Here is a 26005-nt window from a genome sequence, read left to right as displayed (position 1 = left end):
TTTAAACTCCCTCTCCCCCATGCCACACTCTTCCTATTTTTGTATCATGTAGGGTGTATTTATCTAATGAAGCAGGGCTGGCAAGAAGCATTGGCTGTTTGGAGAACCTGTGATACACATGTGCTAAATTGTAAGCGTTGGCAGCGGAGCCTGGTGGGCTGCTGTCTGTGGGGTCGCACAGAGTCAGACACGAGTGAAGCGACTTAGCAGCAGCAGCCAGCTCCTAAAGTAAACGGAGAGCAGTCAGTAGGTTAAGATCAAGGAGGCATTTGGGAGATGAAGTGACCCTAAAATGTTCTTTTTCTTCCCTGTCTTCTGTCTCTCAATTAGGACTCTGCACCGCCTGCTGTAGGCTAACCCTCTGGCACTTAGCTGTGTCGTAGAGAACCTCAGTATTCACCCTGAAGCTTTGTTGCTCCACCAGTGACCAATATTCAGGCAGCTCTGTGCCATGTGTGCTCAGTCGTGTCTGACTTTTTGCGACTGGATGGACGGGAGCCCACCAGGCTCCTCTGTCCAAGGGATTTCCCAGGCAAGAATACTGGAGTGGGTTGCCAGTTCCTCCTCCAGGGAATCTTCCCGACCCAGGGACTGAAGCCACATGTCTTACGTCTCCTGCATTGGCAGGCGAATTCTTTACCACTGCGCCACCTGGGAAGCCCACTTTGTGCAGCAGTGTTTCTTAAACGGTGATATTTGATTCTTTCAGGTCGTGCTTTTTCTCCCAGGCCTGGGGGTCCCTGTAAAGGCATCTCGGGGACCAGCGTGTACTTGGGGGTGCTCTAAGGTTGTCTGATGTCCTCTGCCTCACAAGTGAAATAAAGGAAGACATTGGGCAGAATTGTAAAGGTAGAATGCCAAGTATATTGCATTTTGTGCACACTTCTTTTTCCAGCCTTCTTTATCACATCTCGGTCATTTTCTAACTAAATTCCAAGATTCTCAGTGTCAGGAACCACATGTTTTTTACTTCATTCTATACACAGGTTCGTGCTTAACACAGGGTATTGAAAATACCACCAGCAGGTTGGAACTCTTGTGAACTTGGCAGCTGGGTACGTTTCCTGGATGAACTCCATTTGTCAGATGAACCTGTCTGGGTTAGCACTGATACCATTACGACAGATCGGTGTCGATGACTGATAGCTTGTAGAGCATTGTAGGCATTCGTTGTATGCATTTCTTCAATCTCGATGCCTTAAAGAATATGAAAGCGGTTAGTAAAAAATACTGGTTCATTGTTGATGAAGACTGATTGTATACAAACGTTGGGAGGGAATTCTAGTGTCAGAATTTTCTCTTGATGGTTTTTTCTTAAGCCATCAACAAGTGCTGTGAATTGACAGCAGTAGTTGGAGGTTTGCAGTAAGTGGTCAGTATTAATAGCTATCACTTTTTAACTTGACAATATCTGTCTTTGAAATAGCATCTTAGGAGCATATAGGTTATAAATAAGGGTTTTAGTTATTATTTTTTTTTTTTTCTTGCTGAACTATTCAGTTCAGTTCAGTTCAGTCACTCAGTCATGTCCGACTCTTTGCAACCCCATGAATCGCAGCACACCAGGCTTCCCTGTCCATCACCAACTCCCAGAGTCTACCCAAACCCATCCAAACCCATGTCCATCGAGTCAGTGATGCCATCCAGCCATCTCATCCTCTGTCATCCCCTTCTCCTGCCCCCAATCCTTCCCAGCATTAGGGTCTTTTCCAATGAGTCAACTCTTTGCATTAGGTGGCCAAAGTATTGGAGTTTCAGCTTCAACATCAGTCCTTCCAATGAACACCCAGGACTGATCTCCTTTAGGATGGACTGGTTGGATCTCCTTGCAGTCCAAGGGACTCTCAAGAGTCTTCTCCAACACCACAGTTCAAAAGCATCAATTCTTCGGCGCTCAGCTTTCTTCACCATCCAACTCTCACATCCATACATGACCACTGGAAAAACCATAGCCTTGACTAGACGGACCTTTGTTGGCAGAGGAATGTCTCTGCTTTTCAATATGCTATCTAGGTTGGTCATAACCTTCCTTCCAAGGAGTAAGCGTCTTTTAATTTCATGGCTGCAATCACCATCAGCAGTGATTTTGGAGCTCAAAAAAATAAAGTCTGTCATTGTTTGCACTGTTTCCCCATCTATTTCCCATGAAGTGATCGGACCAGATGCCATGATCTTAGTTTTCTGAATGTTGAGCTTTAAGCCAGCTTTTTCACTCTCCTCTTTTACTTTCATCAAGAGGCTCTTTAGTTCTTCTTTGCTTTCTGCCATAAGGGTGATGTCATCTGCATATCTGAGGTTATTGATATTTCTCCCGGCAATCTTGATTTCAGCTTGTGTTTCTTCCAGCCCAGCATTTCTCATGATGTACTCTGCATAGAAGTTAAATAAGCGGGGTGACAATATATAGCCTTGACGTACTCCTTTTCCTATTTGGAACCAGTCTGTTGTTCCACGTCCAGTTCTAACTGTTGCTTCCTGACCTGCATACAGGTTTTTCAAGAGACAGGTCAGATGGTCTGGTATTCCCATCTCTTTCAGAATTTTCCACAGTTTATTGTGATCCACACAGTCAAAGGCTTTGGCATAGTCAGTAAAGCAGAAATAGATGTTTTTCTGGAACTCTCTTGCTTTTTTGATGATCCAGCAGATGTTGGCAATTTGATCTCTGGTTCCTCTGCCCTTTCTGAAACCAGCTTGAACATCTGGAAGTTCACGGTTCACGTATTGCTGAAGCCTGGCTTGGAGAATTTTTAGCATTACTTTACTAGTGTGTGAGATGGGTGCAATTGTGCGGTAGTTTGAGCATTCTTTGGCATTGCCTTTCTTTGGGGTTGGAATGAAAACTGACCTTTTCCAGTCCTGTGGCCAGTGTTGAGTTTTCTAGATTTGCTGGCATATTGAGTGCAGCACTTTCACAGCATCATCTTTCAGGATTTGAAATAGCTCAACTGGAATTCCATCACCTCCACTAGCTTTGTTCATAGTGACTTGACTTCACATTCCAGGATGTCTGGCTCTAGGTGAGTGATGATCACACCATCGTGATTATCTGGGTCATGAAGATCTTTTTTGTACAGTTCTTCTGTGTATTCTTGCCACCTCTTCTTAATATCTTCTGCTTCTGTTAGGTCCATACCATTTCTGTCCTTTATTGAGCCCATCTTTGCATGAAATGTTCCCTTGATATCTCTAATTTTCTTGAAGAGATCTCTAGTCTTTCCCATTCTGTTGTTTTCCTTTATTTCTTTGCGTTGAAATAACTATTAGCAGTTGAAAAATGAAAAGAGCCATTTTGGTCTTTGCTTCTCAGTCTGTTCCATAGCTAATCACAGACAACTAGGTAATCTGATGGCTAGATCATGTTCTTAGCGTCAGACCACGTAGATTTGAATCCTGGCTTCCCAGGTGGCACTAGAGGTAAAGAACCCTCCTGCCAATGCAGGTGACATAGGAGATGCAGTTTCGATTCCTGAGTCTGGAAGATCCTCTGCAGAAGGAAATGGCAACCCACTTCATGCGTGGAGAATCCCATGGACAGAGGAGCTTGGCAGACTGCAGACCATAGGGTTGCACTGAGTTAGCAGGCACACATGCAGTCTCTTGTTAGCTGTGTGTCCTTGTTTAGGTAACTTAACCTCTATATATCTTTAGTTTCCTGTCTGTAAGATGGATCCTACCCCATAGTCTGCGGTGAGGGGAAAATAATAATACAAGGAAAGTGCTCACAAGTATTTACAAAATGTTCATTGCTGTCACTGTTTCTCCCTGCTTCAATATTTTAATCCAAACCAAGCTAGTGTCAGTTCAGTTCAGTTCAGTTGTCTCTCAGTCATGTCCGTCTCTTTGCAACCACATGGACTGCAGCACGCCAGGCCTCCCTGTCCATCACCAACTCCCAGAGCCTGCTCAAACTCATGTCCATCGAGTCGGTGATGCCATCCAACCATCTCATCCTCTGTCGTCCCCTTCTCCTCCTGTCTTCAATCTTTCCCAGCATCAGGGTCTTTTCTGATGAGTCAGTTCTTCTCATCAGGTGGCCAAAGTAGTAGAGTTTCAGCTTCAGCATCAGTCCTCCCAATGAATGTTCAGGACTGATTTCCTGATAGAGTGAAAGCTCTGTGGGTTCAGGAAAGAATAAAGCTGATGAAGTTCACGTGGATTATGGAAGTTGCTGTGTATAATAATCTCTTTTACATTGTCATTTGAATGAAAATAAGATTCCCTGAAGATCGATTGTTAAGGTAGGCTGGTAAGACAGCCCTTCAGTAAAATGAATGGTATTTTACTTCTAATCAATATAAAACTACTTTAGGGCAAAAATAAAATGTATGGCCATTAATGAAAATGGGAATGACATTGCCAGCCTGCCTTAAAAGAAAGGGGATTTTCCATAAGCAGTTTAACTGGACTCCAGTTCATTTGAATAAACAGTATTTCGTGAATGTGACAGGCACATCTGTAAATGTCCTGAGGATTTACTACTTACTCCTCATCTCAGGAATAGCATCATTCTTGATCCAGTAATTGAGAGGTGTGAAGGATTCTTTGGAGCTTTGCAAAGGCCAGGATGTATCTTTCAACCCACAGTGAATTTCCCATTATCTCTCAGCAGATCATCGGTTTTCTGAATCATTTCGGGGGTCAGCAACACTTCCCCACACTCTCTCTTTAAAATCAAAAATGATGAGTGAGCTGGTGTTTGTAAATGAATGCATGTTCTCTGACTGTATTAATAACCCAAAGTAAATGGGCTCGAACTAAATTTGTTTTCCAATGAGAATATCTTTGCCTTTTCTCAAACATTCATATGAAAGTACATTTATTTGTACACACACTGAGCTCAGAACGTCTGTGTATTGGCTTATTTGGAAATCCACTGGCGTTGAATTTTTTTATCATAAAAATCTCTGTATTTGTTAGGAGTGCTGAATGACTCCTTTTGCTTCTTGGATCAGACCTACAAATCTCAATGCAATGTTTTAAGACCCAGCCTCCCTAACTGAATTTACTGTCCCACCTTCCCAGAATCATTTCATTGTCATCCAAAGTCTCATGATTTTTATATTCAAAATTAAGGTTCACGCTTGTAAATCCCTGGACTGCCAGTGTCTTGGTGGTTATGCTTTTTGATGCTACAAGTAAAAACAGTATTTGTTCTGAATTTTTTTTCCTAAGCCTGCATCTTCCATTAGTGTTCTCTGTCTTTTCCTTCTGCCTTTTACAAATGCAGTTTTCATTGTGTGTGTTCCGTGCATCATCTGGTGAGCTGGTCTGAGGTGAAAGTGAAGTGAAAGTGCTAGTCGTTCAGTCTTGTCTGACTCTTTTCGACCCCATGGACTGTAGCCTGCCAGGCTCAGGCTCCTCTGTCTGTGGAATTCTCCAGGCAAGCAAACCGGAGTGGGTAGCCATTCCCTTCTCCAGGGATCTTCCCTACTCAGGGATCAGATCCGGGTCTCCGGCATTACAGGCAGATTCTTTACCACTGAGCCACCAGGGAAGCTCAGTGTGTGGTGTCACAGTGGTTTTTAATGGATGCTGATCAAATGAATGCATGAATGATAGAACACAGAATTGGGATGGATATCAAGAAATCATGTAGTTTTTGATGTTTCTCTGTCTTAATTCTTTTGTGTTGTTGGAAGAGGGTATTTGCTATACCAGTGCGTTCTCTTGGCAAAACTCTATTAGCCTTTGCCCTGCTTCATTCTGTACTCCAAGGCCAAATTTTCCTGTTACTCCAGGTATCTCTTGACTTCCTACTTTTGCATTCCAGTCTCCTATAATGAAAACAACATCTGTTTTGGGGTGTTAAGTCATAGCAAACACCCACTTCCAACAACACAAGAGAAGGCTCTACACACAGACATCACCAGATGGTCAATACCGAAATCAGATTGATTATATTCTTTGCAGCCTAAGATGGAGAAGCTCTACAAAGTCAGCAAAAACAAGACCGGGAGCTGACTGTGGCTCAGATCATGAGCTCCTTATTGCCAAATTCAGACTTAAATTGAACAAAGTGGAGAAAACCACTAGACCGTTCAGGTATGACCTAAATCAAATCCCTTACAGTAGAAGTGACAAATAGATTCAAAGGATTAGATATGATAACATATGATAAGAGTGCCTGATGAACTATGGACGGAGGTTTGTGACGTACAGGAGGCGGTGATCAAGGCCATCCCCAAGAAAAACAAATGCAAAAAGGCAAAATGGTTGTCTGAGAAGCCTTACCAATAGCTGTGGAAAGAAGAGAAGTGAAAAGCAAAGGAGAAAAAGAAAGATATACCCATTGAATGCAGAGTTCCAAAGAAGAGCAAGGAGAGATAAGAAAGCCTTTCTCACTGATCAATGCAAAGAAATAAAGGAAAGCAATAGAATGGGAAAGACTAGAGATCGCTTCAAGAAAATTAGAGATAACAAGGAAACATTTCATGCAAAGATGGGCACAATAAAGGACAAAAATGGTATGGACCTAACAGAAGCAGAAGATATTAGGAAGAAGTGGCAAGAATACACAGAAGAACTATACAGAAAAGAACTTCACAACCCAGATAATCATGAATGTGTGATCACTCACCTAGAGCCAGACATCCTGGAATGGGAAGTCAACTGGGCCTTAGGAATCATCACTACGAACAAAGCTAGTGGAGGTGATGGAATTCCAGTTGAGCTATTTCAAATCCTGAAAGATGATGCTGTGAAAGTGCTGCACTCAATATGCCAGCAAATTTGGAAAACTCAGCAGTGGCCACAGGACTGGAAAATGTCAGTTGTTACTCCAATCCCAAAGAAAGGCAATATCAAAGAATGTTGCACTCATCTGACACGCTAGCAAGTAATGTTCAAAATTCTCCATGTCAGGCTTCAACAGTACATGAACCGTGAACTTCCATATGTTCAAGCTGAATTTAGAAAAGGCAGAAGAACCAGACATCAAATTGCCAGCATTGATTGGATCATCGAAAAAGCAAGAGAGTTCCAGAAAAACATTTACTTCTATTTTATTGACTATGCCAAAGACTTTGACTGTGTGGATCACAACAAACTGGAAAATTCTTCAAGAGATGGGAATACCAGACCACTTGATCTGCCTCCTGAGAAATCTTGATGCAGATCAAGAAGCAACAGTTAGAACTGGACATGAAATAATAGACTGGTTCCAAATACAGAAAGGAGTACGTCAAGGCTGTATACTGTCACCCTGCTTATTTAACTTACATGCAGAGTACATCGTGAGAAACGCTGGTCTTGATGAAGCACAAGCTGGAGTCAAGACCGCTGGGAGAAATATCAATAACCTCAGATATGCAGATGACACCACCCTTATGGCAGAAAGTAAAGAAGAACTAAAAAGTCTCTTGATGAAAGTGAAAGATGAGAGTGAAAAAGTTGGCTTAAAACTCAACATTCAGAAAACTAAGATCATGGCATCCAGTCTCATCACTTCATGGCAAATAGATGGGGAAACAGTGGAAACAGTGACAGATTTTATTTTCTTGGACTCCAAAATCACTGCAGAAAGTGACTGCAGCCATAAAATTAAAGATGCTTGCTCCTTGGAAGAAAAGTTATGACCAACCTAGACAGCATATTAAAAAGTAGAGATATTACTTTGCCAACAAAGGTCCATCTAGTCAAAGCTGAGGTTTTTCCAGTGGTCGTATATGGATGTGAGAGTTGGACTATAAAGAAAGCTGAAAGTGGAAGAATTGATGCTTTTGAACTGTGTTGTAGCCTCTGCTCACCGCAACTAAAAATAAAGCCCACACAGCTACGAAGATCTAGCACAGCCAAAAATAAATAAGTAAATAAAATTTTAAAAAGGGATTAGAAATTTGTAAGATTTCATTTAAAAAAATGACCTTAAGAAAGTGAAAGTTAGGTCTAAGCGGAAAAGTATATATTTGAAAATTTCCAAGTTCCTTTTTGAAATTTGGAGCTCATGTTTATTAACAAGATATAATCAATAACTCAGTTCAGTTCAGTCGCTCAGTCGTGTCTGACTCTTTGCAACCCCATTGACTGCAGCACACCAGGCCTCCCTGTCGATCACCAACTCTTGGAGTTAACTCAAACTTATGTCCATTGAGTAGGTGATGCCATCGAACGATTTCATCCTCTGTCGTCCCCCTTCTCCTCCTGCCTTCAGTCTTTGTCAGCATTAGGGCTTTTCTAATGAGTCCGTTCTTCCCATCAGTGGCCAAAGTATTGGAGTTTCAGCTTTAGCCTCAGTCCTTCCAATGAATATTCAGGACTGATTTCCTTTAGCATGGACTGGTTGTATCTCCTTTCAGTCCAAGGGACTCTCAAGAGTCTTCTCCAACACCACAGTTCAAAAGCATCAATTCTTCGGCTCTCAGCTTTCTTTATAGTCCAACTCTCACATCCATACATGACTCCTGGAAAAACCATTGCTTTGACTAGATGGACCTTTGTTGGCAAGATAATGTCTCTGCTTTTTATTATGCTGTCTAGGTTGGTCATAATTGTTCTTCCAAGGAGTCTTTTTAATTTCATGGCTTTAATTTCAGTCACCATCTGCAGTGATTTTGGAGTCCAAGAAAATAAAGTCTGTCACTGTTTCCACTGTTTCCCCATCTATTTCCCATGAAGTGATGGAACCAGATGCCATGATCTTAGTTTTCTAAATGTTGAGTTTTAAGCCAGCTTTTTCACTGTCCTCTTTCACTTTCATCAAGAGACTCTTTAGTTCTTCTTTACTTTCTGCCATAAGGGTAGTGTCATCTGCATATCTGAGGTTATTGATGTTTCTCCCAGCAGTCTTGATTCCAGGTTGTGCTTCATCCAGCCCAGTGATTCTCATGATGTACTCTGCATATAAGTTAAATAAGCAGGGTGACAATATCCAGCCTTCACGTACTCCTTTCCCTGTTTGGAACCAGTTTGTTGTTCCATGATCAGTTCTAACTTGCTTCCAGGCCTGCATACTGATTTCTCAGGATGCAGCTCAGGTGATCTGGTATTCCCATCTCTTGAAGAATTTTCCACAGTTTATTGTGATCCACACAGTCAAAGGCTTTGGCATAGTCAATAAAGCAGAAATAGATGTTTTTCTGGAACTCGCTTGCTTTTTCCATGATCCTGTGGATGTTGGCAATTTGATCTCTGGTTCCTCAGCCTTTTCTGAATCCAGCTTGAACATTTGGAAGTTCACGGTTCATGTACTGTTGAAGCCTGACATGGAGAATTTTGAACATTACTTGCTAGCGTGTGAGATGAGTGCAATTGTGTGGTAGTTTCAACATTCTTTGGCATTGCCTTTCTTTGGGATTGGAATGAAAATTGATCTTTTCCAGTACTGTGGCCACGGCTGAATTTTCCAAATTTGCTGGCATATTGAATGCAGCACTTTTAACAGCATCATCTTTTAGGTTTTGAAATAGCTCAAGTGGAATTCCATCACCTCCACTATCTTTGTTCATAGTGATGCTTACTAAGGCCCAGTTGGCTTAACATTCCAACATGTCTGGCTCTAGGTGAGTGTGAGTGATCACACCATTGTGATTATCTGGGTTGTAAAGATCTTTTGTGTACAGTTCTTCTGTGTATTCTTGCCACCTCTTCTTAATATCATCTGCATCTGTTAATGTTCATACCATTTCTGTCCTTTATTGTGCCCATCTTTGCATGAAAAGTGTCCTTGGTATCTCTAATTTTCTTGAATAGATCTCTAGTCTTTCCCATTCTGTTGTTTTCTTCTATTTCTCTGCACTGATTACTGAGGAAGACTTTCTTATCTCTCCTTGCTATTCTTTGGAATTTTGCATTCAAATGGGAATATCTCCTTTTCTCCTTTGCTTTTCACTTCTCTTCTTTTCACAGCTGTTTGTAAGGCCTCCTCAGACAGCCATTTTCCTTTTTTTGAATTTCTTTTCCATAGGGATGGTCTTGATCTGTACAATATCACGAACCTCCGTCCATAGTTCATCAGGAACTCTGTCTATCAGATCTAATCTCTTGAATCTATTTCTCACTTCCACTGTATAATTGTAAGGGATTTGATTTAGGTCATGCCTGAAAGGTGTAGTGGTTTTCCTTACTTTCTTCAATGTAAGTCTGAATTTGGCAATAAGGAGCTCATGATCTGAGCCACAGTCAGCTCCCGGTCTTGTTTTTGCTGACTTTGTAGAGCTTCTCCATCTTAGGCTGCAAAGAATATAATCAATCTGATTTCGGTATTGACCATCTGGTGATGTCCATGTGTAGAGTTTTCTTTTGTATTGTTTGAAGCGGGTGTTTGCTGTGACCAATAGACATGGATATTTGAGACCAGAATATAAATGACCTGTTTATGGTTGCAAGTAACCCCTCAAAATAGTCAGTTTCTTTCTTTGCAATATTTTAAATAAGAAAGCTTAAGAGTTTTCACATAAATTGGAACAAAAACAGATGGGTTTCCACGAGTAAGAAATTTGTGTGCTTGCAAATGAATCCTAGTAGAAAAAATTTAAGGGTAGGAAGCCTAAGCTGTGATTCACAAAGGAAAACTTGTTTCTCAACCTTTGTTCACTAAGCTTTATTTTAAAATATCTTAATGTCATCTAGACAAAGCATTGCTAACAGTATTTTAATTGTTTAAAAATGTTCATGTGGTAAATATTTTATTTTCACCCCACATGTGACTACATATGGTTTTGATGTGGGTGATATTTCGTAAGTATGAACAGAGAGAAAGATGTTCAGAGGTTCACAGAGGTGCACAGGGACTCTAGAAAGAAACGAGTGTGGTATGGTACACAGAGTGATCCCCTCTTCACCTTGATGCAGTTTGATTCAGGATGCATTGAAATCATTAACAAAAAGGATTTATTGTAGAGTCCACAGCCTTGAAAGGAGAAGATTCTCTGTGGACCACATTTCTGTCCAAGACTTTATGCTTTATTTCTAAGGAGCAGCAGGTCCCCCTAGGCACCTTTGAATAAAGTAGGGCAGCAGGTCGTTGTGGTTTTTCAGTCACTAAGTCATGTCCAACTCTTTGCGATCTCATGGACTGCAGCATGCCAGCCTTCCCTGTTCTCACTGTCTCCCAGAGTTTGCTTAAACTCATGTCCATTGAGTCCGTAATGCTATCTAACCATCTCATCCTCTGCTACCCCATTCTCCTCCTGCCCTCAGTCTTTCCCAGCATCAGGGTCTTTTCCAAAGAGTCAGGTCTTCACATCAAGTGGCCAAAGTATTATAGCATGTAAGGGACAGTAATTAGTGTAGAGTTCCTGTGCATTAAAGGGTTTCCACCCCAGCTTTGGGAGTTGTGATTGAGCAACCTTCTGGTGGGACTTGGAGCCGAGACAGGGATGGATGTAAAGTTGGCTGAAGACTTCAGGTCAGTGGTCAAGGTCACACAGAGAGCCTGGGACAAATTAGACGTTTGGGATTAAAATATACATGCTACTGTATATAAACTAGATAGATAACAAGGACCTACTATATAGGACCAGGAACAATATTCAATTTCTTGTAATAATCTATAATGGAAAAGAATCTGAAAAATAATACACATATATTTGTATGTGTAACTGAATCACTTTGCTGTACACCTGAGACTAACACAACATTGTAAATAAACTATACTTCAATAAAAATTTTTTAAAATCCACTTTACATTGGCAGATCAAAGGAAGTCATAGATCCCCAGCTGCGTTTGTACTTCTCACACCCAATTGATGTATTTAGAAACAGCAGGATTTACTTGCAGCTCTTATTTCCTCAGGGACAGGCTGCAAAGACATTTATTTATCCACTGCTGTTTATAAAGACCATGAGTTATGAGGTGACCTCCATCTCGGCAAGATAAATCCTGGTGGCCGGAGTCCCACCAGCCTCATCTGTGGTTGGGTAGCTGAAGCAGTTACTGAAATGTGTTTTCTTGAGAAGGCAGGAAGGCTCTGCTCACACACATAAGGCTTTGGTGAATTGTCTATAAAACTGCCAGGCACCTATTAAGTGGGGGATGTAGCTCATCTTTATAGAGCAGGAGGCAGGTTCTGATTGGGTGCTGGGCTGTTTCGGGATGTGTTGTCTCCACATGTCTGAGGACCAGTATCAGTACCCATCACTGATAATCTGAACGCTGTTCGACAGAGAAGACAAGCTGTACCCCCCCCCACAAGGTCCTCCCTGAAGCCTGTGAAGTAACTCCAGTAGCAAGAGGCCACCTTTTCTGAAGATGCCCCTGCTGTGTTTTAGATGACTGGTTGCTTCCATTACTGTGCTACACGTCTGTCCATGATAGGAAAATCAAAGCCATGTGGTGTGTTTTTTTCTTTTTTTATTGCATAGTACAAATTTCAGCATGGCCACCAAGGCTTGTTTCTCCCTTGGAAAAGCAATTAAGCCTGCAGAAAATAATTAAATACACAGTGAAGTGAAGTGAAAGTCCGACTCTTTGCAACCCTATGGACTGTAGCCCACCAGGCTTATTTGTCCATGGAATTCTCCAGGCAAGAATACTAGAGCGGGTTGCCACTCCCTTCTCCAGGAGATCTTCCCAACCCAGGGATCGAACCCCGGTCTCACGCATTGCAGGTGGATTCTTTACCGTCTGAGCCACCAGGGATGCCCTAAATACATGGTATCTTGCCATAATTAGAAATCAAAAACTGGAGAGCGTTAATTATTTCAGTCTGTCATCGGTCGCCCACTAAAACATTCAAAGAAAGCATCTGGAAAGTTACTGAGTTAATTCACAATACAGGCGCTTTTTAACAGTTTCAGTCTTTTCCCTGCAGGACCATGCAGATTTGAGAAGCCATTTCTTCACAGTTGGGATGAAGCTAGAGACCGTGAACATGAGTCACATTTGCCCTGCATCCGTGACCAAGGTGAGCATCCCTCCCCTGCTCCTGACCTCCACCTCTAGAGTGGATCACATTGTAAGTCTTTCTATGCCAAACCAACCCAAGGAAATAGCCTCGATGCCAGGTAAACCCAGGAAAGAGGGCTTGCTCTGCAGCCCAGCACTGTCTTAAGCTCCCCTTTCGGTCACTTACATCATGGAGCGAGTTTGATCAGATGCCTCCTCTTAACGGGTAGGTGAACATCACTTGTCCTCTGATAGTACAGAATGCAGACACTTGTCTTCTACAGTGACTTGGAGGAATATGCCGACGCAAAGCTGAGTTTATAGCAGTGAACTCAGCCACTGAACATGTGCCACCTTCTCTTATTAACCACATGACACTGAGCCTACCATTTGTCTGTGCTCATGAAAAGAACTGCTGATAAGTTTGCATACGTAGTCTTTGTACTAATAATTGGGCTTCTCCTGCTACACTGATTATAGCCCATGTGATATATTTTGAAAATACTTGAAAATGGTGATAAGCAAAGTCCTGTGTCCGGAGTGAGGGGGTGGAGAGCACATCACTTCCTTTCTCTCATCTGCTTTCACTGATTAAAGGAAAAGTCATACAACTACAATTCACAGATTTAAAATGAAAGTACCATCTCATGTAAAGATATTTTTATTGACGAACTGATAGTCTTTTAAGATTATAATTTCCCTTCCCCATCAAAGAACTCACCTTCCCTAACATCTAAAGTATGTGTTTCTACTTTAAACACACACACACACACATGCACACGCACGCGCACACACACAGACACACACACACACACACACACACACACACTATTTCTTGGAGGAAGAAATGTCAACCTACTGCAGTGTTCTTGCCCGGGAAATTCCGTGGACAGAGGAGCCTGGCGGGCTGCAGTCCATGATGTCACGAAAGAGTCAGACATGACTGAGGGACTGAACACATCCACTATTTATGTCATTTTATAAATGGTGGAAGAATCTAACACACTTACATTCTAGCCAACATGAGTTTTAGTTCCATTAGTATGGCCGAAATGATTAACTTAAACTTTTTCATGACTGGACCACTTTAAGAATATATATTGAAACGGCAGTTATTGCTGTGACCACTTGGGTGAAATATATTTACTTCATTTGAAAGCTGTGCCAGTCTTCCTTCGGAGCATTATTTGTTCATCTCAAGGAATTAACCCTGGACACTGTTGTCTTTTCTTTCAGGTTTTTAACAATCATTTTTTTCAAGTGACTATTGATGACCTCAGACCAGAGCCTAGTAAACTCTCGATGTTGTGCCATGCGGACTCTTTGGGGATTTTACCAGTACAGTGGTGCCTTAAAAATGGAGTCAATCTCACCCCTCCCAAAGGTTTGTGTTTTGTGAAAGTTGACAGCGTTTGGGTGGTTCAGGAGGACTCGTATTGTCACCAAAGTGATGCGTGGAGACGTTTATGCCATAAACATTTTGGATGCAGTCGGAAAACAGTGGTTAGCTTGACATAGGGTCTGTTACAGCTCCTTGGGGCTTCCCAGGGGGTGCTAGTGGTAAAGAACCCACCTGTCAGTGCAAGACACAGAAGAGATGCAGGTTTGATACCTGGGTCGGGAAGATGCCCTGGAGGAGTACATGGCAACCCACTCCAGTACTCTTGCCTGGAGAATCCCATGGACAGAGGAGCCTGGTGGGCTACAACCTATGGGGTCACACAGAGTTGGACATGGCTGAAGTGACTTAGCACACATACACGGCTCCATCCCCTGGGGAGGCATGTGACCCTGGGCTCCTCTGTGAAACATTGCTACCCTTCTGTTATTGTATGATTGGCAGCTGTGTTTCTGCTGTGTGTTGAGAGAGGGTACAGAATTGCCAAGTGATTGGGATTAGAAACTTGAATGTGTCTGAGCTGTGGCTTTAAGAAGGCAGCAACCTGCTAATGAAACATTTAAAACTGTATTTCCAATAAGTTGACTTTTCCCCAGAGCCCAGTTGCTCTCAGATTTTCAGCACTTTGTTTCCATAAGACATGACAGTAATTAAGTTGGGAACCAGGTTGCGTTCAAGTCATCTTAAATTGAGATCCATAAACCATAGTATCGGTGAATACTGTGCTGTACTTTACAGATGTGATTTCTTGTCCTTGTAGTTCTAAGGTTTATCCAGGGAAGATGCAGAGAGATGAAAGGTGAGAAGATGGATAGGAAAAGAAAGGGAATGAAGGAAGGAAAAAAAAAACGAATAGAAAACTAAAGTTCCTGGGAGATTTTGACAGATAATCTGAAATAAAACAGGGCTTTTATGCTCATCTCTTCAGATTTCCGGAGATTGGGTTATGTGTACATCAGTTGCGTTACACCTCACTTACTTGCGGAATGACTGTACTCTGCTGGGCTTTTATCCTAACTCATCCTCCAGTGTCAGCCCCACGGAAGAGATGCTTTTGAATTATTTCCATCTCAGCCCTTGCGTCTCCTCATTAAAGTTCTGCAGTAATGGAATTCAGCCTGATTATAATGTTTCTCCAAAACACTGCTTCCACTGTTTCCAGTGCCAAATTCATTGAGTCCTCAAAATGAGGATTTCCCTACAAGGAGACTTAGTTCCAGGGAGTTTATGTAACCTACCCAGGACCCCATGCTTAGTAACAGGACAGGCGGTCAGGCTCCTGATTCTTTGCTCAATTATGGGTGGTGAAGATTAGGATCATGTGGCCTCCATTTTTGTGTCCATTTGGGTGCCTGTGGGTAACTCTACAAATCAGTGTGGTTCAGTTTTCAAGACTGGTAAATGGGAGCACCCCTGGTACTCCACATATATTCTATACCGGGGTCCCTGACCACCGGGATCTGATGCCTGATGATCTGAGGTGGAGCTGATGTAATAATAATAGAAATAAAGTGCACAATAAATTAATTCACTTGAATCATCCAGAAACCATCCCCCCCCCACCCCTGGTTCATGGAAAAATAGTCTTCCATGAAACCAGTCCTTGGTGCCAAAAAGGTTGGGGACCTCTGTTGTATAGAGTCAAAGACATGATACAAATCCCAGTGTTTTTATAATTCTTTACGTGACAGTACAAGTTCTATGTTGTGTGCGTGCATGCTAAGTTGCTTCAGTTGTGTCTGACTCTTTGAGACACTGTGGACTGTAGCCCACCAGGTTCCTCTGTCCATGGGATTCTCCAGGCAAGAATACTAGAGTGGGTTGCCATACCCTCCTCCAGGGGATCTTCCTGACTGAAAGATCGAACCTGCATCTTTTATGTCTTCTGCATTGGCAGGTCAGGTTCTTTACCACTAGCACCACCTGGGAAGCCCAAGTTCTATGTCATGAACCATCTACTGGTTCAGGGAAGGGAAGTCTTTTCCTTGTGTGAAATGTCAGCAGCTGGCCAGTTGTAGAGTTGGAAAGCCCTCTGGCTATCTTTGTTTCTTCCCAACTTCTAATCCAAGTATGTGTGCAAATGAGTCTCTTGTCATTGAAGAAAAATGTCATAGATGTCTAAAATGTTGCTTGGTTGGACTTAATTTCGAGTTTGTTCCTAGAAAAATAGGATCTATTTAAGAATTTTAAAAAATGAGTTGGGTATTTCCTCACATAGTTAAAAAAAATAGGAAAAACATTTATATCTGCATTTTGGATGTTTGATTGATGGATGGTAGAGGTTTAACATTTACCGAGGTCTTGAGAATTTTTAAATATGTTTCTGAAAAGAGATTATTCACATAGCTTGGAGCTTTACTAGTAAAATGGATGTGCCTATTTTGATAATTGCATTTTATGATATTAAGAAAGTTGTTTTATATTAATATGGTTGAACTCTTAAATGTGCAGTGAAATGACGGTACAAATTTTTTTATAATATTAAATATTTTTATATCTTAAGCTTTTTATACCTACCCTTCAGCCATAATTATCGCTTCTCTGTAACCTAAGTATTTGTGATATTTGGTAAAATGAAATTGTCTTCATAGTCTTTCAGATGGTTCCTTCCACTGTTGAAATTGAAACATATCTTTTCTAGGAGAAATGTTTCTCTATTGGTATTATGTATGTATCATTTGTAAAATACTGGGTAATGGTGATTAGTATCTTCCAATAAGAAAATCTCAGTGATGATCATTTTTTAAACCCTTAAAGCAAGAAGTGATCCATCAGTAATCTTTAAGCATTGTCTTTGGCTGCAGGACTGTTGTCTTGAAATGGTAGAGCTTTTAGATATAGAGCTTTTATATAATCCAGTAAGAAGAAAAGCAAAAACTTACATAGGTTTATAAGTACGAGTAGATACTTCATGATAATAGAATCATGCCTTTTATGTGAACTCATAAGAAGAGAAATGCCCAGTAAAGTCATACTGAGATGGCATGGATTTCTCAGATGAGGTGGATATCCAAAAGAGAAAGAAAGAAGCAGGTCTGTTTTGATGGAGTGTGGAGGGACAGGTTCTCTCAGACTTGCTGGCAAGAATGCAGGTAGGTGCCAACTGTATGCAAGGCAGTTTGGGAAATTTTACCAAAATTACAGATGCATTTAGCTGTTGACTTGGCATTTCCACTTCTGGGAATTTCTCTTAAACTTATAATGTACCGATAATATGCATAAAAGTTTGGTTATTTTTGCAGCATGATTTGTAATAGCAAAAGACTTGGGAAAATCCAAGTGTCTCTCTGTATGGGATTGGTTAACTCGATTTTAGATGTTTATATAGTGAAAACTGTGCAACTGTTGAAAAGAATGAGGAAAATCTCTCCATACTGACATGAGATGCTCTCCAGGGTGTGCTGTGAGTGGACCGATCGATGGGTTATAGTAACATGCCTTTTTTGCTAGAAAAGAAGTTAGTAAGGATATATATTTTTATATTTTTTTATGTATTGCTGTGTTGGGTCTTAGTTGCAGTGAGCAGGTTTTCCTCTAGTTGTGTAACACAAGTCTAGTTGCTCCGTGGCGTGTGAGATCATAGTTCCAGTTGAGCCCACATTCGCCTGCATTATAAGGTGGATTCTTAACCACTGGATCACCAGGGAAGTCCCAGGATGTTTATTTATGTTTGCACATATTCTTGTAAAGAGACTCTGGAAGACTATGTAAGAAATTAATGAAAATGATGACTTGAATTTGGGAGCATAGAGTATGGAGGTGGTGACCAGGGCAGATAGGAACCAGACTTTTAACAGAATAGTTTTCAAGTCTTTTTATTTTTTATTTTCTCTTTGCTCTAAGTGAATGTTTTATTTATTCAAAAATGATCATATATTATTGTAAAAGGGTTTTTATAACTGAAAGTGGTAATAGAGATTATCTCATCACCTCCAATCATTATATATGTGGGGAAATTGAAGTTTAGTTGTGCTAAATGATTTTTTAAGTTTTTTTTAAATCTTGGGGCTGAACTTGGCATAAAACCCATTCTTAAGATCCCAAGTTAAATGCATTTTCTGTATAACCACCCTTTATTGCTGTTTTCTCTCCCTGATACTTTGTAAAATCCATCCTTCTCAGTAATTTGAGGGCATTTTGGTGGCCTTATGCAGGGCTGAGGAATGTCAGTGGACCATGACTTTCCCATGACTGGAATGGTCTTTGTGTCAAAGCATTTGGAGAATTTCAGCTCTAGGGAATAATGTTCCAAGTGTTCGCAGTTATAACAAGGATACAGCTTTTTTTTTTTTTTATAAATTTATTTATTTTAGTTGGGGGCTAATTACTTTACAATATTGTAATAGTTTTTGCCATACATTGACATGAATCAGCCATGGGTTTACATGTGTTCCCCTTCCTGGACCCCCCACCCACCTCCCTCCCCATCCCATCCTTCTGGATCATCCCATTGCCCCGGCCCTGAGCCCTTGTCACATGCATCGAACATGGAATGGTGTTCTGTTTCACATATGATAATATACATGTTTCAATGCTATTCTCCCAGAACGTCCCACCCTCACCTTCTCCCTCAGAGTCCATAAAATTGTTCCATGCATCTGTGTCTCTTATTCTGTCTCGCATATAGGGTTATCGTTACCATCTTTCAAATTCCATATATATGCATTAGTATACTGTATTGTTGTTTTTCTTTCTGGCTTACTTCACTCTGTATAATGGGCTCCAGTTTCATCCATCTCAGTAGAACCGATTCAAATGTATTTTTTTTAATGGCTGAGTAATATTCCATTGTGTATATGTACCACAGCTTCCTTATCCATTCGTCTGCTCATTTCACACCAGTCAGAATGGCTGCTATCCAAAAGTCTACAAGCAATAAATGCTGGAGAGGGTGTGGAGAAAAGGGAACCCTCTTACACTGTTGGTGGGAATGCAAACTAGTACAGCCACTATGGAGAACAGTGTGGAGATTCCTTAAAAAACTGGGAATAGAACTGCCATATGACCCAGCAATCCCACTGCTGGGCATATACACCGAGGAAACCAGAATTGAAAGAGACGCGTGTACCCCAATGTTCATCGCAGCACTGTTTACAATAGCCAGGACATGGAAGGATACAGCTTTAATTATTGAGCTCCCTTACCACTTGGGGCTTCCATGGACAGAGGAGCCTGGCAGGCTACAGTCCATGGGGTTGCAAAGAGTTGGACACGACTAAGTGACTAACACTTAACACCACTTGGGGACAGTATATTGACTGTGTATTTACATGTGTCATATATGTAGTAAATTATATTTATTTTTGTAATTAAATTAAAATTGAGAGATGCTGGTGGTCTTGGTAGTGGTGATTTTATGGTTTCGTGAGATAACTTGTTACTTGCCTTATATATCAGCACCTGGTCTGCCAATCATGCTGTTGGATGCTTTCCAGCACCCTTATTTGCTTTAATAATGTATGAAAGTTTGTTGTTTTTAACTTGAATTCTGAGAGTGTGTAGGATTTATTATTCTTGTCGTTGTTTAGTCACTCTCTTGCAACCCCATGGGCTGTAGCAGCCCACCAGGCTCCTCTGTCCATGGGATTTCCCAAGCAAGAATTCTGGAGTGGGTTGCCGTTTCCTTCTCCAGGGTATCTTCCTGACCTAGGGATCGAACTCCCGTCTCCTGCATTGGCAGGCGGATTCTTTACCACTGAGCCACCATGGAAGCCCAAGATTTATAATACACGTTGAGAAACGAGTTCATGTGTTTTCTTGTAGGTATGTTTTCCATGAAAGCATTACATTGTTTAGATTTCTGTTAGAACCATAAACACTGCATTGAATTACGACAGGTCTGAATCCCAAAAGAGAGTAATGCACTCATTCCCCAGTGTGAAACAGCTGATGAAACAAGACACCTGGTGATACAGGAGATGTGCAGACAACATACGTCCCTACTCACATTATTTTGACTCCATTCCTATTTTTAAAAAATCTGTCATCAGATTCCAGATATAAATAGTCTAAGCTAGAATGGATCAACATTTTTTTAGTGTTGTCTCCATTGGAGCAGGTGCTTTCTTGGTAAGCAAAGGACAGAATCTTGGCGATTTTACCCCATTCATTGCAACCCAGCAAACAGCAATTCAGTATTATAGGCACTTTGAAAGGGGATCAAACAAATAAATAAATCAAGAAGGCAAAAATGCGTATAGGTTATCAACCGTGACTTGCTGTGTTTAAATCATTTCATTAACCTCCTTGGTGTGTAACATCCAAGGTTAGGTGCAGAATCACACCCAGGGGATCTTTGTGGAGCATGTGAAGCTTGTATATTTCTGCTGTGAAATGTTCAAGAAAAAGCTAAAGTAAATCAGTCATCTTTGCACTTTGTCTCTACTATTTGGCCATCTTAGTAGACACAGAACGCAGTTTAAGAAGTAAAGGTATTTGTCAGTGATTATCAAGACACATGGTGATGAACCTTAATTGGTATTCTCTTTTCCTCAGACATTGACTGTCGTCTACTATTTCAGACATTCCAGTGGGGGCAGAAAAGAATAAACACAATCTTGGACCTCCCACCTTGATTGAACAGAGGCTACCATTTTGCCATATTTGATTCAGCTTTTTAAACAATGAAATAGAGCACTGTAGATATTATTGAAGACCCAGTTGACTTTGACTCTTCTATTTCACACCCCCATGTGATCTGTCAGTGAATCCAGTCCATATTCTCAAGGTCTGACTAGGTGCCATCATGACCGTGCTCATCCCGGTTGCCGTCAGGTCTCCCCACTCTTTGGGTGGATTTTTAACATCTGAAAACATTCCTGATTGTTGCAAGCTAAGCATCCCTCTTGCTCACTTATCCCTGAATTTACTTTGTTCTTCAAGATTCTTAAGCTAGTTTTGCCTTTGACAGTTGACATTTATATGATATCAGACTCCATCCTGGGGACATATCTGCATCTCCTAACATTGTTTATGTATCAGAATAACACTTTGAGCCTGACTCCCGACTTAGGAGTGTGCATGTCACACTGTGACCTTACATGCATTAAATACTTCTCAACATTTATTCTAAAAGATAAGGACTTTGGATAAGGCTGGTGTTTATACTAACTGGACTTACTTGTTTCCCTCCCCCATCTTTCCTTGTTTTTCTTTTTTTTCAGCGCTATTCCATGAATATAAAAACAGATTAATTCAGTTGGAAATGAATGTGTAAATTTTCAAGACTGGAATCTGAAAGGTCGTGAAAATGAATGTCGTCTAAAAATATGGAGGGAGGTGGTGGATTTCAAAGGCAGGGATTGCTCTTTTAAAAAAAGAACACAGAAAAGAAGCTTTTACTCCTGTGGTCCCTTTTTTAAATTTTTTTTTGAGAGAGAAATGTTTTTTTAAAGCCTTGCTCTTCCCCCCATCCCAAGTCACTGGCAAGGGACATAAGACCGCCATGATTGCCTCAGGGTTGTCACGGTTCACTTCCTGGTGGTGGTGAGAGAGGTAACTTTCTCTTGTAATTGGATACAGTCCAGATTCTGTTAGTAAAGGAGAAGTGGAAGGCTGACACATTGTATTACTGAATTGGTTGGTGCTTTGATTATCTTCTAAAATAGAGCAAAGATGCTATGCCTTCAACATTTTTTTATTATTGAAATAATTCATAAACAAGAGTGAAAACTTACAAAATGCAAAGAGGTAAAAGAAAAAGTATCCAGAAGTGCTACCACTCAGATAATGATTTTGATATTTCTAGTAAGTTTTTCTTACATTTCCTCTAGTCCTTTTCTTTGCATATTTTAATGTCAGTTTGATAATTCTGTATATGGTTACAGCAGTCTTTTCATCTAAACTCACAATAATCATTTTTTCATAATTCTTTTTTTTTTTTTTAAGTAAACTAGATGCGGTTTTCATGTCTGCATGAATTTCCATGGACTCAGCTAAGTTTCATATCATTTTCTATTTTTGGATATAAAAATCTTTTTTTATCCTCGGAATTATCACTAATAATGCCATTGTATCTTCATGTATCACATTTTATAAGTTTGGGGGGGGGTGTTTTTATGGGCTACGTTCCCAGAAATTGTTGTGTCAACGTTCATGGACGTTTTTACTGCTAAGTTCTATTTCAGAAGAATTGTCCACTTGCAAAGCCAGTAGTAAATGTTTGCAAGTGGAGCTGTTTTATGTCAATTAATTTGTATCAAAAGGAAATGGGTCATCGACCTGTTTCTTTCCGGACCTGTAACAGTTGGAACTTCATACAGAATAAACACTAATTAAAGCTTAAATAACCCTAGTGGTGGAGGTTCAACAGTCTCCAATGGCAGCTCATTGCAAAACTTAATAACCCAGGGGGTTTTGATTTCCTTTTACTTTCTTTTCCTCTCTGCTGTTTTCCTCCCTCCTGGGTTTAAAACATGCTTTCCTGGCTGCAGTTAAGCCTTAGTACTTCTTGTTCTGTCTTTGTTGATTAATGAGTATAATTGACCCCTGTTGTGTCTATTATACGAGCCACAGCAGTTTGTTTTTTAATGTAGCAGTTATTTTCTGAGCTGTCACAAAAATGCCTTACAAAGCGAGCTCATTATCAGTCCAAAGGAGAATTTCAAGTGAGACAGTGAATGAAGGTCTCTTAAGAGAAGGAAGAGGAGGAGGAGAAGTTGAAGCTGTTCAAATGTTCAAAGAAAGGAGAGAGTTCTGGGGGCAGGATAACAGCTTATTGCTCAGGTACCCAGCAAAACTTGGATATATCCTGAAATTGGTAGAATAAAAATTGCTCCCCGTAGAGTCTTGCCAACTGGATATAGAAGGACTGAATGCAGGTCCAAGAAACTGTGAGTCCAGTGTTTATGGAGAGGATTGAAATCCACTAGAAGTTGGTGGTTATGAATTTGATAGAACACCCAGCTAAAAGTCTTATCTGTACAAGGAGTAGAGGTGATCTCTGAAGTTGGAAAGTTTTATCTGAACAAGATACTAACCAAACAGAATACCTAAATTTGATGTTATTTCAGAAAATGGTTTGCTGTTCATTTATAATAGTTTTTTTCCCCCTATTTCTCCCTTCTCCCTTTACCCCATGATCTTGATGAGATTTTCCTTTGCTCACAAACTAACCCAGAATGCAGCAGAGGTCCAGGGAAGAGAAATGGAACAGAAGGAGATCTTGACTTTAACACAGCCAGTCCACCGTGGCCCTAAACAAACAGGGCCCTTCTGTTGCAGGACTCAGCTTGTCGCCAGCTGTTCGGTTGAGAGCTCTTCTAGGGAATGTCTTGCTATGTAACCTCTCTTCAACCCATTGCACTTTTTTCTAGCAGAAGAGATGGGAATTCACCACAGAGGGAAGGGAGAGTATCCTAAGTGGCAGTAATAAGTAGTAATAGTGGCTCTGAGGCAGGTAATGCTACAGCTAGAGAAGACTTAGGGCTTCTCTGGTGGCTTAGTCAGTAAAGAATCCGCCTGCAATGAAGAAGGTGTGGGTTCAATCCCTGGGTTCAGAAGATCCCCTGGAGAAAGAAATGGCAACCCACTCCCCCATTCTTGGGAAAATCCAATGGGTGGGGGTGACTGGCGGGCTGCAGTCCATGGGGTTACAAGAGTTGGACTCAACTTAATGACTAAACCACCACCTGAGGAGACTTTCACGATCATTTCTTCATTTTATGGATTAGAAGATAGGGAAAGTCAGGTACCGAAGACTTAATTTACTCTGACCTTGGTTCATTGAAGTCCCGTTAGAACTGGGTCTTAATCTAGTTCTTCTTCCTGGTTCAGTACTTTTCGTTCAGTGAGGGAATGTCTCACCAGCTTTCAGTGACTTGTCACCGGCTTTTAGACGTCTTTTAGTAAATTCTTCCATTCTTGTATATTCATGCAAGAATTTGATCCAAAACAGTCCCAGAGAAAGTACTTGAAGTGGAAGATTACGTTGATTGTAAAGAAACTCGCAGTACCTTACGTAAGACACATTTTATTTATGAATAGTGAGAAGAAAGTTGGTTTGGTTGCTTCCAGAAACCTCCAGAGCCCTCTGGCTGGAGGGACAGCTCTGGGAGGAAGGGCATGTGGAAGAACGTGCAGAACGTCTTCGTGACTAGCTGCAGAGTACCCAGCATCGTAGGACTCTGAGATGTCTCATCTTCTTGCTTGAGGAACTATCACTTGTTGTAGGGATGGCTAAGGAACAAGGTGGGCGGGGAGAGGCTCTGCCACTGATGGTGCAGAGGGGAGGGTCAAGGGTCAGTCCCCGGACCAGGAAGATGGCTGCCTTCTTGGTTAACCCTCACCCTCATGTTTAAAACAATTGAGTAACTGGAGCTTACTTAATGAAGCTTACTTAACTGTTTTGTACACATGTAAGTTGGAAGCAGACAGTATCTAGAGTTTCTTCAATGTGGGAATTTCTGTAGTCCCTGCAACTGTGGGATTTAGTAACAGAATTCCCCACGTTAAGTGAATTTGCAGGTGCGGAATTTATGATGATGATACAGGGCAAAGAAGTCAGGGGGCTTGGGTTAAGAATATACTTAAGAAATCCCTTACAGATTTATTTTACATATACTTGGACCAATGAAGAGAGAACCAAAAATGATGGTTATAGGGACATTTGCACACTTTCAGTTAATCCTGATTGGTACTGTATTTTTTTTTTTTCCAGTTGTCTTCCTGTGTTTATAGGAAATGCAGATGACACTCACATTAAGAGATATTTTCCTGCCTAGGTTCAGTCATACACTCAACATTTCTTGTTTTACATTTTAAACTTCTCACGTCTTGTCCTGGTGGTCATGATGGATCTATATATATTGTATAATTATGTAGCTCTGCCCCCACCCCAGATGAAATGAATAAAGAAACACATTAAATTTAGTACATATGAATAGTTGGTTCTCAAACTCACCAGTATCTCAGATGTGCATGCAAAACTTCCCCCAGAGAGGCCCACCTTCTCGGGTCCTCGTTTTCCTTCTTTTTTCATCAGTTCGAAGGCAAGATTTATTCCTCCCCCTTTCCGTATCTGTGGAGGCTTTCTTGCTACAATCTCAACTTACTCTTTTGCTATTTGTCTTACCTTCTGCTGCTCTTTAAAGATTATTCCTCTCTAGTGTTGTTTTCTGATAAAATCTCACAGTTTCCATGAAGATGTCAAGATGTAAGCTCACAGGAACTCAGAGTTGATATGAAGCCACGTTTATGCGTTTGTGCACAATGCCTTGTGCACGTGTGTTTTGTATGATATTCTCATCTGTTCTTCCTGAAGCGAATCTGCCTCTCGACCTGTGATGATGTGGGCAAATACCCTCCTTCACCTGGTTTCAGGCCCTGAATTATGATAATGATGGTACACCTTACCTGTATTTACTTAGTACTTTACACTTTCTATAGTATTTCATTCAACCCTCATAGAATACGATGTGTTGTCACACTTGAGAAAAGGCCTCACCTTTTGAGCGGGGCTAAAGTTGCCTGGGTGTTCCTTGGAAGGTCTGATGTTGAAGCTGAAACTCCAATACTTTGGGCACCTCATGCGAAGGGTTGACTCATTGGAAAAGACCCTAATGCTGGGTAGGATTGGGGGTGGGAGGAGAAGGGGACGACAGAGGATGAGATGGTTGGACGGCATCACCGACTCGATGGACATGGGTTTGGGTGGACTCCGGGAGTTGGTGATGGACACAGAGTCCTGGCGTGCTGCGATTCATGGGGTCGCAAAGAGTCAGACACGACTGAGCAACTGAACTGAAAGTTGCCCCCCTGAATCCTGAGAAACTGCAGCGCTC

At 41.1% G+C, this 26005-nt stretch overlaps 1 protein-coding gene across 13 annotated transcripts in view; it reads left to right on the top strand.

Annotated features, from left to right (window-relative positions):
• The window catches only part of SFMBT2 (Scm like with four mbt domains 2), a 181795-nt gene that overhangs the window by 100544 nt on the left and 55246 nt on the right, over nucleotides 1-26005 (top strand). For all 13 annotated transcript variants that reach the window (XM_081557206.1, XM_081557204.1, XM_081557209.1 and 10 more), the window contains 2 exons: nucleotides 12753-12845; nucleotides 14063-14210. In XM_081557206.1, the coding sequence (XP_081413332.1) occupies nucleotides 12753-12845; nucleotides 14063-14210 (241 nt within the window). The remainder of the gene's footprint in view (nucleotides 1-12752; nucleotides 12846-14062; nucleotides 14211-26005) is intronic.

The sequence above is a fragment of the Giraffa tippelskirchi genome, chromosome 13 (assembly GCF_054371585.1).
Source record: "Giraffa tippelskirchi isolate mGirTip1 chromosome 13, T2T-mGirTip1v1.2.pri, whole genome shotgun sequence".
Lineage (NCBI taxonomy): Eukaryota > Metazoa > Chordata > Mammalia > Artiodactyla > Giraffidae > Giraffa > Giraffa tippelskirchi.
This window is presented reverse-complemented; position numbering and strand designations above follow the sequence as displayed.